The sequence below is a fragment of the Meyerozyma guilliermondii genome, genomic scaffold, assembly GCF_000149425.1.
Source record: "Meyerozyma guilliermondii ATCC 6260 scaffold_4 genomic scaffold, whole genome shotgun sequence".
Lineage (NCBI taxonomy): Eukaryota > Fungi > Ascomycota > Pichiomycetes > Serinales > Debaryomycetaceae > Meyerozyma > Meyerozyma guilliermondii.
Window position 1 is genome coordinate 27,491 of NW_001809797.1, and position 16,290 is coordinate 43,780.

Genomic DNA, 16,290 nt, shown 5'->3' on the forward strand with positions numbered 1-16,290 from the left:
CTAGTATATCTGTACTTCAAGTTTCTCTTTAGTACATCCACCTGTAGTTCGGGTTTGCGGGACCCTCTCGAAGCTCTGATGTAGGTACATCTTTGTATGTGAGATTGACATCCTGCTGTCTATTTCTCCGGCGGTTATCAAAGATCATAAAAGTGGTAATTGACGCAATCAATACAATTGCAAGACCACCAAACCCAGCGGTAATTCCCAATGCTGGAACGTACTTGGGAGCATCTTGTGCTCGGAAAATATTGGTGGAGATGAGCCCAGCAGCATTGGCCAAAGGAACTCCCACCGAACTTATCACCACTCTTCTGTTCTCATTTGGAGTATTATTGTTGTACCAAGTTGAAGTCAAAACTGAAGAAGCTGAAGCTCCCGTAGTCATTAGGAAACAAGCAAAGTAAGCCACTCCAAGATGAGACTGAACATCAATGGCACCATAAACTGCAAAACCTATCAAGGTGATGAGCACGGCGGTGCAAATAAATGCCGATCTGACTCTGAAATAATCCGAACTGAAAGCTAGAACAATAAGAGCCACTGCTCCCCAAATATTGGGAGCAACAGTGTACAAGTTTGTCTGGACCGTCGACTTGCCCAAAACTCCAACAATTTGCGGGAACCAATTGTTAATGGAGTTCAAAGGCACACCAATACAAATTTCAACAAACATCCACCCGAGAGCCACTGGATGTTTGAACACTTTTATGGCATCTTTGAACACAATTGTCTCACCAGAAGCCGCCGAAGAGTCGGTGGATACTCTTTCAATGGCACAAGCTCGTTCTTCTTCGGTGAAGAATTTTGCAGTTTCCACAGAACGAGGCAAGAACATGTATGCCACCACAGCAAAAACCACCGTACAACTTCCTTCCACAAGGAACAAAATCTGCCATCCGTGAAGATTAGGATTGTTAATCTGGAAAACTCCAAACGAAAGAAGCCCAGAAAATGCATTGGCAATGTTAGCCGCAGCATAGAATATCGCAAGTCTTCGGGCAAGTTCGTGTCTTCTGTAAAACTTTGTCAAGTAATAAATGATTCCGGGGAAGAAGGCCAGCTCACAAAGCCCCAAAAACCATCTAGCAGCCATCAACGACTCGAAATTGAACACCGACACTGCCAAAAGTGTAATCGATCCAAACGTGAACATTAACACTGGGATCACTCTGGCTGGATTATATCGCTTGATAAGAAGCGAGAGTGGGAACGCAAACAACACAAACGGAATATAAAAGATAGACAACATCAAATTCCATCTGGAACCAGTAATGTTCAAATCAACGTCAAGCCCATCGGTCTTGGCATTTGAAATATTTCCCTTATCCAAGGCATTGAAAAGGTACATGAGAGCCGTCATGGGAAGAATACGAAAGTCGAGCTTGCGGCAGATCCTCCTTTCAAGTTTATGGTCAACATGGTCATCATTGACAGGAATAATGGCACCGTTGTTGGAGGTGACGGTGGTGAAATTTTGGTTATTTGACTCTAGGCTTGAAACCGACTTACGTTCTACCACCGAGGGGTTCTTAGACGTTTGCTTGGACATCGTTTATGGCTGGAAAGCATCTGGAGGGGGTTTAAGTACACAGAAGTGGAGAGATAAGCTATCTGATAATGTGGGGTTGGTGGTGGGGGGCCGCGAACGGTGGGCCCCCACCGTCCGTGCGCGGCAAAATCGTATCGGGCGCTTCGCATGCTTCGCACGCTTAGCGCGGCGGCCACCCTGGTGGGGGGCAAGGTATATATTCACCAACCCCAATTCTTCCCCCTCAGTCATGGTAGCCGAAAAATTGGAATGGTCAGCAATTGATGGTCAGGAACACCCGGTGTTGGGTCCTGCTTGGAAAAGTAACGGCCATGTCTTCACTTCTGGAATTGTAGGCCAGAACTACACTACTGGCGAAATTCCCGAATCGCTCGAAGAGCAAACGGAACTCGCAATTGCCAACGTTAAGCGCATTCTCGAGGCCTCGGGTTCGAGCCTCGACAAGGTGTTTAAGGTGATGATGTTCATTTCGCACGCAGATTACAAAACTTTTAATGAAATTTACGGCAAGTACTTTCCTCAAAAGCCGGCCCGCAGCTGTGTGATAGCCGCATTCATGGATGCCCGCATCAAGGTTGAGTTGGAGGTTATAGCTACTACAGATTAAAATAAATAACGATCATTCGTATTGGATCAAAAAGTGACCTATCAGTAGTGACAGATCAGTTTGTAACTTATCATTAAATGACTTGTCAGTCTTTGACCTATCAGTTCTATCACTCGTAAGTATTCTCGTTTTTGCATCCATGCACCTTTATAAACCCGGCGCCCCACATTTCTCCATGGAAAAACGCCAACGAAAACGAATTCACGGTCGATTTGAATGCGAGCATCCAGGGTGTGGAAGGGTCTTTTCTCGAGGCGACCACCTTTCACGTCACAAAAGAAACCACGATGTAGCTAAAAGTTACCAGTGTAACTGGCCTGGATGTGGCCGAGTTTTCGCTCGAAACGATATAAAGGAGAAACATTTTCGGCGACACAAGGAACGACAGCTCAAAAGTGGTTATGGGAGCTCAGCAAAAGTAGCGGAGAATTCAACGGTCTCCTGCGAATACGACCCCCCACCAATGGACGACCATCCTCCCCCACCATCACCCGAAGATAACCACCAACCTTCTCCACTGTTTCAGCTGGTTCCTATAATGGACAGCAAGGGCCAAAAACCACAGACACACCCAAGATCGAGTGGTGAAAGAAACTTGGGTGAAAGTGGGGGACACAATTTGCACCCAAATGCCAATAATGGGTTGCAACAAAGTGGGGGAGATTTGGGCAAATCTCTATCTCCATCCGATCTTATCGAATGGCTTTTTCACGATGATCTTGAGATCGGTAACCCTCCTGGACCTTCGCCAGAACGGCCATCAGGGTTTTCTCCAATGTCTTTTCTCGAGTCGATGTTTGCGGTTTCTCCAGAATTTCCCCATTCCAATACCCGCAAAAATGTCGATGAGAATATTCGTCTGGTACTCGTATCTCTCATTCCGCTGCTACAGTACAACCCAGAATTTGGTGTTCGCCAAATAGAGCGATGCCTTCAAGTTTACTGGCTTATCTACCATCCGCAATATCCAATTCTTCACAAACCGTCGTTCTCAAATTACGATGCCCACCCGCTACTTCTTCTAGCTATGATCATGCTAGGAGCCGGTCTAAGCACTTGCACAGGCAACGATGAGCTGGCAATCTTCCACCATCCAAAAGCTCTAGCTGACGAAATAGCAGGACCTCTTCGATGGCTCATCTTGTCGAATTCAGACTGCAAACCTCCAGCCAGGCTCTGGGTGATCCAGAGCTTGCTCCTCTTAGAAACCTACGAAATCACCTCCACGACCCGGTTTCTTCATGAGCGAGCTTACTTGCACCACGGTGCCAAAATACAGCTTCTTCGAAGATCTCCAGTGCTTGGAGGAGATCCATTGAAAGACGAAGACGAAGACGAAGACGACGCATACCTTCCAGCCAACCATGTGTGGAAAAAATGGGTCGAGGTGGAGTCGATGAAAAGAGCCACCTTGATGGCTTTCTACCTCGACACCGTCCATGCCACAGTATATGGCCATATGGTAGTTCTTTATGCTCATCAGATCCGACTCTCGCTTCCCTGCGAAGACGAGCTTTGGGAGTTTGACAATGTGGGCCAAAAAACCGATTCTTTCAAAGGACTAAAAACTCCAAAATTCCTCGCAGCTCTCAAAAGCTTACTCCACCGGCAGAAAATACCCACTTCGTCGTTTGGAAAAAAGATCTTGCTAGCAGGACTTCTCACTATAATGTTCCAAATGCAACAAAAGGATTTGCAGCTATCTTTCATCGAATGGAACTCAGTCAAAGATTCGTGGACAGATACCATTTCGCTAGCTATTGACGTCTGGAGAGTCGATATATGTACACCAGGCTGCTGCTCGACAGAAACTTCTCTTTGCTTTGCTCCAAACGATCGCAAGCTCTTACCTCCCATGCTCCGACCCGACGACCTGCGATGCAAATTTGCACTATATCATATCTCGCAAATCTACATGAGAATCACCCACTACGACTACATTATCTATGCTGGGGCTCCGAGCAGAATGAATGTTAAGGTGGGAGAGCACGAGTACCGCACAGTGGAAAATCGTATACTCAAATGGTCGCAGTCTTCAGCTGGAAGAATTTCTGTTATCCATGCGTACATGTTTCTCTTTGAAATGCTACTTTCGCCCACCAACGAAGACATAACTTACACCTACGACCCCAATTGCGACCCTTTTTTGCACCGCAAGAATATTATGGCCAGTGCCATATTGGTGATTTTCGCATACAATTTTTCACTCGAGGGACCCGAATCCTCGCTATTTGACGAGCTTCCACCAAACGCAAATTTCTACCCTGAGAAGGAAGACGGCTATTCCTACTTGCGGCGGATCCGTCGCCAGCTCTCCCAGGCTTCTGGAGCCCCGGTGGAAACTCCAACATATGTTGCAACCAGTAAGAACAATCCCACCAGCACCATCTACCACTCGACCATACGGCAACATGCTGAAAACCTACCGACGGTACCCAACAAGAACCATATAGTGGGCCTCCTCAAGGTGTTTTTCAGGATGTTTGAGCGCTCCAACTGGGAAGTTGGTCTTGAATATTCGAGGCTCTTTCAAAATGCCATCGAGCGCAGTTTGGGAAGAACGAAAATTTCTTGTGATGGCATGTATTCTATCGAGTAGTCTAGCTATAAAGTGCTTCCCTAGCAGCAGATGTAGTATCCCTGACCAAATCACGGCCCTGAGGCATCACGGCGTCCATAACCATGGCAGGATGGGGCATTCCTGGGTAGATCACGATGGAGGTCTTGACTCCATTTTTTTTCAATTTGTCGGCATACGCTTCTGCTTCAGAACGCAAAACGTCACATTCACAGCAAGCTATGAAGCATGGAGGCAACTTGGCAAAACTTTCGTCGGGGTAAAATAATGGAGACGATTCTGGCTCAGCGTGCTCTCCATTCTGGAGATATAGGCGACGATACCAGAGCATTTTTTCCGCTGGAAGTTGTGGAGTATGTTCATTTTCGCCCCACGAAGGCATGGTTTGTGCCGTGGCAGTGTTATCGGTGACTGGAACCACCATATAATGAAATTTCACCGGTGGAAATTCTTTGCAAATTTCAGAATTCACATACTTGTGAGTAACAATTCCCGTTAAGTTTCCACCAGCAGACGAACCAGCCACGCAAATCCTGGTGTTGTCTATGCCAAGCTCCGTAGGTCCGCTCTCAAAACCCCAGAGCAATGCCTCGTAAGCATCGTGAACGGCGGCTGGATATGGATCTTGCGGAGCCAATCGGTAGTCCACCGACACAACTATACTCTTGGCATTGTCGGCCACTTTTGTACAATATGAGTTTTCGGTGCCTATTCCGCCAAGAACCCATCCTCCACCATGGTACCAGATCACCAACGGCCACCCATCAGCAGGCGCTTCACCGTGGGGAACGAATACTCTCGCGGGAATCGGCTTGGGAGCCTGGGTATGTTTCCGAGGAATTTCAATGTCAAAAATTTTAGCCATATCATTCATTGGAGTCTGACCAGGTATAACATTGCCGGCGCTCCTCAATTCCTCCAAGGGAACTCGGTGGGTGTACACAATGTTGGCATTGGAACTCAAGGTGGAGTTGAAAAATTTCACGTACTCCGGATCCAACTTGTCGATCATCGACTCATGGATACGAAATGGGGTCGGAGGAACTCCCCCGGCAAAGGAGTGGTCGTCTTGAAGGGTATACTCGGGCATTGGCTTATCTGCTGGATTTTTGATTTAAATATGATGGAGAGTGTGGGGATGGTGGAGGCCGGTGCGAGCGAGTATGTGCGCCGCCACCAAACAAAATGGTGGGGGCGCGAGATAAGCTCAGAGATAAGATAAGGAAACATGTGAGATTTGGAGTTGAAGTGCCACTCATGAGCAATTGCGCCATGTACCATTTTGGGCACTTTTCGTAGCCAGAAGCATGTCTATACTACTAAAAATCGCCTGATACACTGCCAAATTCTTACCCCACATTTCGGCATTTGGTGGGGGGCGTCAAATGGCGGCTCCTGTATGCAGTGCGTTATCGGCAATTGACATTTTTTGGGTATTTAACTAAGCGACCGGTGAAAAATACCAAAATGCCATTTTGTTCCGATTTCAATACTCTTCCCGATAAGCAGGCGCTTGTGGCGCACTTTAAAGGAGCCAAAATCTCGGAGTTGCCCACCCCGAACTTTGTGGTTGATCGGAAAATTTTCCGTCGGAATTGCGAGCTGATGTTGGAAAATGCCCGTAAGTTGAACGCAGCGTTTCGGGCACACGTGAAAACCCACAAGACGGTTGAGGGGACGGAATTGCAACTTGGGAGTGGAAAACTGACCACCGATCGTGTGGTGGTGTCGACTTTGAGAGAGGCATGGATGGTGATGCCGTTGGTCAAGGCAGGTAAGATCAACGATATCCACTTCAGTTTGCCTATTTATGAGTCCACGCTCGACGAGCTTGTTGCCGTGAGCACCCAGGTTCCACATTTGAGAGTGATGTTGGACAATCCCGAGCAATTGGATATGTTGGCAGCGTACAACAAGGGCCATACTCATGCGAAGAAATGGTCAATTTATATCAAAATCAATATGGGTACCAACCGAGCCGGGCTCATCAACGACACAGAGAACCTCCACAAAACCATCGTGAAAGCATTGAGTCCTGAAGTCAAGTGTGCAGTGGAAATTTATGGATTTTATTGTCACGCTGGGCACTCATACAGCTCGAAAACCGAAGATGCTGCGAAAGATTTTTTGCTCCAGGAAATCACCCATGCTCACAAAGCCACCAAAGAAGCACTCAAAATTGATCCTAGCTTGCAATTGCACATGTCTGTTGGAGCCACACCCACGGCTCATGCTTCTGAGTGTTTATCTGTTGAGGAAATGGAACAAAAGTTGGGCGAGCCACTCGCAGCAAAGTTGGAATTGCATGCTGGGAACTATCCATTTTGTGATTTGCAACAAGTAGCCACCAATTGTGTCGGCTACCAAGATGTCTCCATCAAGCTCTATGCGGACGTTGTTTCGACCTATTCTGGCCGTGGAAATAAAGGTCCAGGTGAGCAATTGATCAATGCCGGAGCCATAGCTTTAGCGAGAGAAACTGGTCCTATGCCTGGTCATGGAAGAATAGTCGAACCAGCAGGCTACGAAAACTGGATCGTGGGCCGTTTGAGTCAAGAACATGGAATCTTGGTTGCTGAAGAAGATAAACCGACAGATTTCATTCCTATAGGAACCCGAGTTGGAGTGGTTCCCCAGCATAGTTGTATCACTGCTGCTGCTCACCCATGGTTCTACGTGGTGGAGGGAAACGAGGTAGTGGATGTGTGGGTTCCATGGAGGGGGTGGTAAAAAAAGGGAAAGAAAAAAACGAATTAGAGATTGAAGAGAAAATGAGATCATTGTCATGTTGAAAACTTCATATATGAGTAGAGGAAGTGAAGAGAATGGAGCACAGTCGAGAGAGATGGACAATAAATCATAAATACTGTACTTTTTATTTGCAACCAAGTTGAAGAATGGTCTTAATGGCTGCAAAAAAATAATAGTTCTCCTTTTCATCCGACAAAAAGATAACCCTGACTCATTTACCTGTTTGATGATTTATGTGGAAGGTATAGATTTCGAATTAGCCAAGTTTGAATATCTACATTTTGCACAGTGAATTGAGAAGTATTTTTATATTGGCTGCGAAATTGTTCCTACTCGTTTAGAGTTAAAATTTATATGAACTGAATTCGTCTGAAAATCCTTTTGATATGGTTCATAAACAACCCAAGGTTCTGGTCCTAATCTTTGGATCTTGGTCAACAAGAGTATTCGATGTTGCAATGGTAAATTTTGCACCCACAATTTTAGGAGCCGCGAATTAGACTCAGCGGTTATAATTACCATATTACTAGTCAGAATAATTGTAGACAACATTTGAAACATCCAAAGTCAAGTTCATGTTCATCATTAAGGTTAACCAGTAAGCGAAACCATTACAACTTTGAAGTTGATGCACCTTTAATTGCTTCGAAAGTGAAGTACAGATAGTTCCAACGTTGGATCCTTTCTTTAAAACTTGAGTATATGACCAATTTCCTTAGCCATGACTTCATCTCAGGTGTTCTCCAATAATACTATCAAATGAGTTATACCACCAATTATCGTCAACAGAGTCTTTAACAATATTTTTTTGTAGATATCTCCTTATCCAAGGTAATAGTCAGATAATTTTTCAGTGAGTAAAGAACTATCAAGACCCAGCATGGTTAATACTTGTGTTAAGAGTTGTTGATCTTCTGGATTCAATTCACCTCGAAATCGATCAGCATTTGTATAAGTAGTTTTTGGGTTTATTTTGGCCAAGTTGACATAGGTTTTGTCGCCGAATTCAAGCATATTAATGCTGACTCTAAAGTCTTCTGGATCGTGATAAAAATGATAATTATCAGTGAGTGCTGTCACGACTGTAAGCGTGACAAGTGAAAGCAATTGTTTGAATAACATTGATATTTGGTTCAAAGTTGGTCTAAGCTTTAGACCAGTAACCCTTATGACTTTCAATCTATCAGACCAAAAGACTATAGTTTTTATGGGTGAAACTGAGTTTGTCTAAAGCGTTCACGATTAATGTGAGAGTGTAGAGTATATGAATGCACTTTTCTTTGATAGTATAATTCCTAACAACGGTTACACAATATTTCTCAATTTCGGTGGAGTTTCACCACAACTTTGACCCTTTTATAGGCTCAAGTGGGCTTAGTCGGCATCCATAATCGGCTGTCATGGACTTCATGACATAATCCTGATTAACTAGGCTTAGCTTAGCGAGAATGCAGCGCGGTTAAAGTACGACAGTCTCGGCTTACTAAGCCGACCTTGGGAGCTAAAAAGGAAGTCTCTGCTCTGTAAAAGTTAATTAGTTCATAGACTAAAGTAACGCATAAGTTCACAGTAAACAGCCTCATGTAATCTATGTCGGTTGATCTACGTTTCAACACATAATCAGCTGCCATCCACAATTCTCCCTTTGACATTTAGTGTTCCTCGTAAATCTATCTGGTGCATCTTAACTGACGATGCCTGCATAACTAATGAGGTGCTGCATTTTCAAAATTATCGCAATTGACAGTTCTGGTATTCTAAGCAAAGCGTGAAATACCAAAATGCAATCTGGTGCATAGTTGTCCTACAGTGGTTCTACTTGGTGGGGGGTGACGAGGTTGTAGATGTGTGGTGAGAAAAGAGAGAGAGAAAATGAGAAAGAGAAAGGAGATTGAAGAGAAAATGAGATTATTGTCATGTTGAAAATTTCATATATGAATAGAGAAGAAGAATATAAGGCCAAGAGTAGTTTTAGGAGGTGGAGTCATAAAAAATCAAAGAATAAGCAAATCTATACTATTTTTTGCAACCGCAAGTTGAAAGAGTGGTCATAATATTGGCTGCAAAAAAGATAATGTTCTTCTTTTTATGAGTTAGCTGAACGATAGCCTTGACTAGTTTGCATGTTTTAGATGATTTCTGTGGAAGGGTATAGATTTCGATATTTAGCAAGTATGAACATCTACATTTTCACAGTGAATTGAGAACATCATGTTGGCTGCGAAAAACAATTTTCAGGCTTTTAGAGTTTACGATTCAAATATTGAATTCATCTGAATGGCTCTTTGTTTGATACGGTTCACTAGCTGATTATTTTCGTTTCTTATAATTACAAAATTATAATTTTTGCAAAATTTCAAGAATTTTTTCTTGAAAATATTTGGTTTATTTATGCTAACGAGTCTTCAACCTCCTTCAACGCCTTCAAATCACCCTGGAACTTATTATAAGCCTCAACAGTAAAGTAATGGTTCAATGGTGGTCTGGCAGTAAGACCAGTTCCAAACCCATACAACTCTTTCAACGCATACTTGACTCCATTAATATTGAGTTCACCCACCAATTTTTCAGCTCGATTGACCAAAAGTTGAAGTTTTGCAGCCTCCTGCAACTCTCCACGGTTGTAAAGGGTTTGCAAGTGAACCAAAGATTTGGGAAATACTGCTGAAAGTCCATCAATGGCACCATAGAACCCTACGGTTAAAGCAGGCAATAATACCTGACCCAAGCCGGTAAATAACCGAAAGTTTTGGGTTCTAATCTTTGGATCTTGAGCAACAAGAGTATATTCGTCAATGTTGCAATGAGTAAATTTTGCACCGACAATTTTAGGATGAGCCGCAAGCTTTTTATAAGATTCAGCGGTGATAGAAACCATATTACTGGTGCCAGGATAATTGTAAATTAACACAGGTAAAGCAGATTTGTCTGCTACACGAGTAAAGTAGTCGACAATTCCAGCTTGTGACGTGAGATTTGGACCGAAAAATCCTGGTACCAATACAATGAAAAAATCGGCTCCAGCGTCTTTTGCCGATTGCGATTCTTCAACAATTTCAGATACATTAGCCATGGAAGGAGCACCAGCAATAATCTTGAATTCCGAGTCAGAAATGGCATTGCGAACCGCAGCAACAACATCGTGTCTTTCTTTTCTTGTCAAATGAGCTGCTTCACCCATAGAACCACAAACAAGTAAACCTTGAATTTTCAGTTCGTAGAGAAATTTTGCATGTTTAACTTGAGACTCCAAATCCAAAAATTGGTCATCTTTTTGGAAAAAGGTGGTTACTGGGGTATAAATACCAGCAGGTACAATATCATTAGAAACGGTCATTGGAGAAAACATGAATAGAGGAGAATATATAAGTTAACCCCACCGCCCCACAGTCCCCACAGTGCCCCCACCGCCCACCACCAATCAACCACCCACCAACTGAATGGTGGGGGCCCCCACCACCATACAGGACCTCGATCACATCCACACACCATCGCCGGTCACACCCACACCTCAAATTCGCAACACGCCCTCGATTGGGTTTATGCACCGCGCCCTCGGACCCATGCAAGTCACCATAACTAACTTACCCATTCTCCTCCTAAATTCACAGCCAACAACCCAAAAATACCCGAGAAACCACTCAAATAACCCTCTCTTCTCCCTCTTTCCGTTGTCACTACTCCCACTCCCAATTTCGCCGCCAAAAATTGCCCATCTCATAACATGTATCCTGCATGCAGCCCCCGTTTTTCCTATGCGTGCGGCGTCGTAACTGGTCCAATTACGAGGGATAAACAACAGATGGCTTGCATAACGCGTTTGTCTTGCATCATGCATCATGTGGCGTGAAATAATTTGGCTGCCAAATTTTTAATATAAAAAGAGGACTTTTCTTCAATTTAAAGTTTTTCTTCTTAAGAATTTGGTTGTTTTTCAATGAAATCTGGTTTATTTGGATTAAGTTTGATTGCCGCAACATTTGCGAGAAATATTGTGTATCCAGAATGTTTTGAGGAACAAGTCAAGTTGGCATTGAATGTTGATAAATTGGAACCAAGCGTGTCTCCTTCGGGGATCAAGTTGGTGTTTGTTTATAAGGCTCGTGACACCAGCGAAGAGAATTTGGATGGAGAAATCACCAAGGTGGTGGATGCTGAAACGCGGACCGCTGAGTCAACCGCTGGGTTGGCTACGTCGACTGCTGGGTTGACCGCTGCTCCAACTCCCGCCACTATTGTGACAAATTTCCAATACGGTACTACCACCTCCACCATCTATACCGCATCATCGACTCCAGCCTCCACCACATTTACGTCTGTCGAAAAATTGGAAACTACTCGAAGAAACCCTCTTGCAACGGGTGGAATCAAAATCTTTAAACCTCTTGCAGAGTCTATCGAGATTGCCAGCATAACCGATGGTGTGGTCTTTACAAACACCCTGTTTCCAACAAATGGACCAAAAATGCGGTATACACAGCCATCATTAACCACGAAATTTACCGTTGCATCTGCTATTCAGCTGGCTGACAGTTTGGCCAACAAAGCGTTGACAGAAGTTGCCAACACTGCCTTAGAGACCAACGATACTTTACTGTCAAGGTCACTTGAACTCTCACTGGTTGAGAAGCATGTTATAGTGGTAGAGTCATCGTGTGAACTGTCCAGTTCTCTCGAGCCATCCTCGTTCAGTTCCGAGCCATCGAGTATCCCGTTCAGGTCCAAGCCATCGAGTATTCCGTTGAGTTCGGGCAGGTACTTGAATCTGACCTCTGCACTGGCCACTTCCGCTCCTTCATCTGTCTTGGTTGCACCCCACTATTCTGCCTCTTCAATTGCAAGCTCGCTGTCTTGCTACTCAAGCTCTGCATCGACTGGCTCGCTGTCTGGCTACTCAAGTTCTGCAACATCAGCTGGCTCGCTGTCTGGATATTCGAGTTCTGCATCATCAATTGCAAGCTCGCTGTCTGGATATTCAAGCTCAGCTCCTTCCTCATCGCCAGAAAGTGAGAGCTCAACCTCCGAGTCTTCCGTTGCTCTGTCGGCAAGTGTGACGGAATCCTCTAGCGAGTCAACAATTGCAACCTCGACCCAAACTTCGTCGGCTGCTTCGCCTCGATTATTTAGGGTCTTCTCTTCAACTTCGACTGCAAATGGTTTCACAGGCGATTTGTTTAAGGCAATTTCCACCAACGCCGTCTCAGGTAAATTTCCTAAACAAAGCTTACCATTGGCAATTCCATCTGGTGTGACAAACTCGGATAAATACCAAACCAACAAGTTTTATGTCAATCTCTTTCTTGGTGATCAAACCGATATGATCTGGTCTTATCCCTATGGAATGCAGTACCTGAAGTCAACCTACTACGGATGGGCAGTACAACATACGATCCCCAGCGCTCGAGTATTTGGTAATGTCAATTCCAACAACAACAATCCCTCATACTTTTTCAATCCAATCAACATCAAGGAATTGATTCTTTCAGCAACGTCTTTCACATCAAATCTCAAGATGTCAGTCTCCAACATGAAGGTAATGTCGGCTTTGGTCAAATTAGGACTGGCAACTAACTATATCGAGGTCCCTGTGGTGCAAGGTATGGGATTCGTTACTTCCATATACCATGGAAATCTCATACCTCAAATAAACTCAGGAGTTGGAGTCAAAACTCTCGTGAAGGAAACTTCCTCCAACTTGTTGTCCAACATATTGAAATTTAGAGCAACTCTTTTCAGCGGCACTGAATATTTGATATATGTGACGTTTCCCAGTGGTACGTCCACCAGCGGATTCACATTTTCAGTTTCAAATTCGAATACAATCAAAGCATCTAAGAATATCAATGGTTTGATGATTCAAATTGCCGTGGCCCCATCATCGTCACAGGACAAATACTACGACCAGACGGCAGGAACGTATGTTACTGAATCCAAAATCAAGGCGCATGGTTATGGTGGAACGACCGCTGAATATCGATTCTCATACATTAAAGCAGGTTCATCAAAATCCAACTTACCTATTGTGTTTTTATTGCCTCACCATGTTGACCTGATTGATGCAACCACCAAAAACGCTGTCACTGGTATCACCTTGTCATCCACAACTAAAGGAACAATGTCTGCTTATTTGGCTAGCGAAATCATCATGAATGAATCGCTAAACTACAACATTCAGTTTTTGCCTTGGGTTCAACAAATGGGTACAACTGCACCATTTTACACGACGAATCAACTCAAGCTTCTTGCACTGGCGGCCAATACTGAGTTATCGGTAGATATAAAGACGATGGTCTTATCCATGAACTCAAACTACTATTCAGGAAAGGTTCTTGATAAATATGCTTACATTCTCTTGGTTGTGAGTGATATCATTGGTGACGAAACATTAGCAAAGTCAACCTTGAAAATACTCAAGGACACTTTTGCAGTGTTCACCAACAATCAGCAATATTATCCCTTGATGTACGATACGAAGTTTGGAGGAATTACTTCGACTGCATCACAAGGAGGTGATACTGGCGCTGAATTTGGAAGCGCATATTACAACGATCATCACTTCCATTATGGATACTTTGTACATGCTGCAGCCATCATTGGATATGTCGACAAGAAATACGGAGGAACTTGGTATAAAGATCAACAGTTTTGGGTGAATGCGCTCATCAGAGATGTAGCGAATCCATCGCCAGATGACAAGCAATTTCCCGTATTTAGAATGTTCGATTGGTTTGCTGGTCATTCATGGGCATCGGGGCTTTTCGCAGCCGGTGATGGTCGTAATGAGGAATCGAGTTCTGAAGATTACAACTTTGCGTACGGAATGAAGCTTTGGGGTAAAGTATCAGGCAATCAAAGAATGGAATCAACAGGAGATCTTATGCTCGCGGTGATGAAGAGAAGTATGAACATGTACATGTACTATACTTCATCAAACTCGGTTGAACCATCACAGATACTTCCAAATAAAGTATCTGGTATCTTGTTCGATAACAAGATTGATTACACAACTTATTTTGGAGCACCAAACGCACATCCCGAGTATGTCCATGGTATTCATATGCTTCCAATTACACCAGCATCTTCACTCATTCGAGGCAGTGCATACGTAAAGGAAGAATGGCAAGATCAAATCTCCACATTTATCTCCAACGTCAAAGACGGATGGGCAGGAATTTTGCGATTGAACCAAGCGCTCTTCGACGCATCTTCTTCGTACGCATTCTTCTCCTCGAGCTCATGGTCTTCTGCCTACCTTGACAACGGTCAAAGTCGGACTTGGAGTTTAGCGTTTTCGGCCGGTGTCAGCAACGCATTGAGTTAATCGAAAGGTTGCTCCAATCTCTATTCCATGCTATCCACAGCTATCTCTATCACAACTACAGCTATCACTGCTCTAGCTGTTGTCAACCAAGATTCGCCAAACTTGGCACTTCACTATCTACTTGCTATCTCACTTGCTACATATTCTCAACTCCAATAAATTACATGCTATATGCTTAGTCAAATGCCAACTGTTTTTTGATTTCGGCGATGGCTCTACCTGGGTTCAAACCCTTTGGACAGGTCCTGGCACAGTTCATGATGGTGTGGCATCTATACAAAGACATGGAGTTTTGCAACATCTGCTTTCTGGCCTTGGTGGCCTCATCACGAGAGTCAATCAACCATCTGTATGCCTGCATCAACACAGCGGGTCCCAAGTACTCTTGCTGGTTCCACCAGTACGATGGACATGAAGTGGAGCAACAAGCACACAAAATACATTCATAAAGACCGTCCAACTTGGCTCTGTCTTCGATACTTTGCAAATTTTCTCTGCCGTCAGAAGGTAAGGTTTCTCTTTGCAAGTAAGGTTGAATGGACTTGTACTGCTTGTAAAAGTGAGTCAAATCAGGTACCAAGTCCCTCACGACAAACATATGAGGCAAGGGATAAATCTTGGTATCTTTACTGGTATCCTTGTCGATTTTACATAAACAAGCCAAGGTGTTAATTCCACCAATATTCATGGCACAAGATCCACAAATACCCTCACGACAAGATCTTCTGAAGGTCAAGGTGGAGTCCTGTTCGTTCTTGATTTTCAAAATAGCATCGAGAACCATAGGACCACATTGGTTAAGATCGACTTCATAAGTTTTCATTTGAGGTTCAACCTCGGGTGTGTCCGGATTCCATCTATAGATTTGGAACTTTTTAAGAGCAGGTTGCTGGGCCAGGGTGGCCAATCCTCTGAAGGGGATTCTCTGTCTGAGTACGGATTTGATCATGATGTGGATTTAATGTGATCAACAGAAGAAGTGAGAAGATAACCCCGGAGGATTTGAAATGAATATTTCCCGCGGTCCTATTGGCCGGTTATATGCAGGAGAAAGTCCGGGGAGACGGACTACCGAAAACCAGAAGTACCAAGAAAACCAAAAGAAGAACGACAAGAAATTTGAAACATATGTTGAGTAACAAGCTCATATGACTCAATTGAACAGTTTTCGTTGCCATCTTTTTGACCATCAGCTTATATGAAGGTATTAACCGAAAAAATCTAAAAACTAACGAAGAAATTGGACAAACTACCAAATATCTTCCAATCTATGTGGTTCTTCAATTCCCTTTGACCAAACGTTCCATCATTCAATATCTTTCCTTCTACGGCCGACCTCGGCACTGGAGCACGTGACCACGGAGTTCGGGCCGTGAGCCCTTAGCGTGTGGAACTTCCTTATCTGCAATTAAGAAAAAAACCGCGCTTCTATGCGTCCCGATCCATTTATTGCGGCAAGAACAGTAACTTTCGTAGTGGTT

The 16,290-nt window shown here is 44.0% G+C and overlaps 10 protein-coding genes across 10 annotated transcripts; 4 read left to right on the forward strand and 6 right to left on the reverse strand. All coding sequences in view use genetic code 12, as the record gives it.

Moving 5' to 3' along the window:
* Nucleotides 1-28: 28 nt before the first annotated feature.
* On the reverse strand, nucleotides 29-1,552 carry PGUG_03280 (uncharacterized protein; the record flags this gene model as incomplete). Its single annotated transcript, XM_001483849.1, has 1 exon — nucleotides 29-1,552. The coding sequence occupies one exon, from the start codon at nucleotides 1,550-1,552 to the stop codon at nucleotides 29-31; it is 1,524 nt and encodes a 507-aa protein (XP_001483899.2).
* A 746-nt stretch (nucleotides 1,553-2,298) lies between these two features.
* PGUG_03281 (uncharacterized protein) lies at nucleotides 2,299-4,758 on the forward strand (the record flags this gene model as incomplete). Its single annotated transcript, XM_001483850.1, has 1 exon — nucleotides 2,299-4,758. One exon carries the CDS (start codon nucleotides 2,299-2,301, stop codon nucleotides 4,756-4,758), a length of 2,460 nt encoding a protein of 819 aa, XP_001483900.2.
* A 1-nt stretch (nucleotide 4,759) lies between these two features.
* PGUG_03282 (alpha/beta hydrolase) lies at nucleotides 4,760-5,827 on the reverse strand (the record flags this gene model as incomplete). Its single annotated transcript, XM_001483852.1, has 1 exon — nucleotides 4,760-5,827. One exon carries the CDS (start codon nucleotides 5,825-5,827, stop codon nucleotides 4,760-4,762), a length of 1,068 nt encoding a protein of 355 aa, XP_001483902.1.
* On the forward strand, nucleotides 5,474-5,959 carry PGUG_03283 (uncharacterized protein; the record flags this gene model as incomplete). The annotated part of the gene is made up of 1 exon (XM_001483851.1): nucleotides 5,474-5,959. One exon carries the CDS (start codon nucleotides 5,474-5,476, stop codon nucleotides 5,957-5,959), a length of 486 nt encoding a protein of 161 aa, XP_001483901.2.
* A 215-nt stretch (nucleotides 5,960-6,174) lies between these two features.
* On the reverse strand, nucleotides 6,175-6,666 carry PGUG_03284 (uncharacterized protein; the record flags this gene model as incomplete). The annotated part of the gene is made up of 1 exon (XM_001483854.1): nucleotides 6,175-6,666. One exon carries the CDS (start codon nucleotides 6,664-6,666, stop codon nucleotides 6,175-6,177), a length of 492 nt encoding a protein of 163 aa, XP_001483904.2.
* PGUG_03285 (uncharacterized protein) lies at nucleotides 6,205-7,467 on the forward strand (the record flags this gene model as incomplete). Its single annotated transcript, XM_001483853.1, has 1 exon — nucleotides 6,205-7,467. One exon carries the CDS (start codon nucleotides 6,205-6,207, stop codon nucleotides 7,465-7,467), a length of 1,263 nt encoding a protein of 420 aa, XP_001483903.2.
* On the reverse strand, nucleotides 7,204-7,677 carry PGUG_03286 (uncharacterized protein; the record flags this gene model as incomplete). The annotated part of the gene is made up of 1 exon (XM_001483855.1): nucleotides 7,204-7,677. One exon carries the CDS (start codon nucleotides 7,675-7,677, stop codon nucleotides 7,204-7,206), a length of 474 nt encoding a protein of 157 aa, XP_001483905.2.
* Nucleotides 7,678-9,877: 2,200 nt separating this feature from the next.
* On the reverse strand, nucleotides 9,878-10,837 carry PGUG_03287 (dihydrodipicolinate synthase family protein; the record flags this gene model as incomplete). Its single annotated transcript, XM_001483856.1, has 1 exon — nucleotides 9,878-10,837. One exon carries the CDS (start codon nucleotides 10,835-10,837, stop codon nucleotides 9,878-9,880), a length of 960 nt encoding a protein of 319 aa, XP_001483906.2.
* A 588-nt stretch (nucleotides 10,838-11,425) lies between these two features.
* On the forward strand, nucleotides 11,426-14,809 carry PGUG_03288 (glucan endo-1,3-beta-D-glucosidase; the record flags this gene model as incomplete). Its single annotated transcript, XM_001483857.1, has 1 exon — nucleotides 11,426-14,809. The coding sequence occupies one exon, from the start codon at nucleotides 11,426-11,428 to the stop codon at nucleotides 14,807-14,809; it is 3,384 nt and encodes a 1,127-aa protein (XP_001483907.2).
* Nucleotides 14,810-14,984: 175 nt separating this feature from the next.
* On the reverse strand, nucleotides 14,985-15,758 carry SDH2 (succinate dehydrogenase iron-sulfur protein subunit; the record flags this gene model as incomplete). Its single annotated transcript, XM_001483858.1, has 1 exon — nucleotides 14,985-15,758. The coding sequence occupies one exon, from the start codon at nucleotides 15,756-15,758 to the stop codon at nucleotides 14,985-14,987; it is 774 nt and encodes a 257-aa protein (XP_001483908.2).
* Between the last annotated feature and the right edge of the window lie 532 nt (nucleotides 15,759-16,290).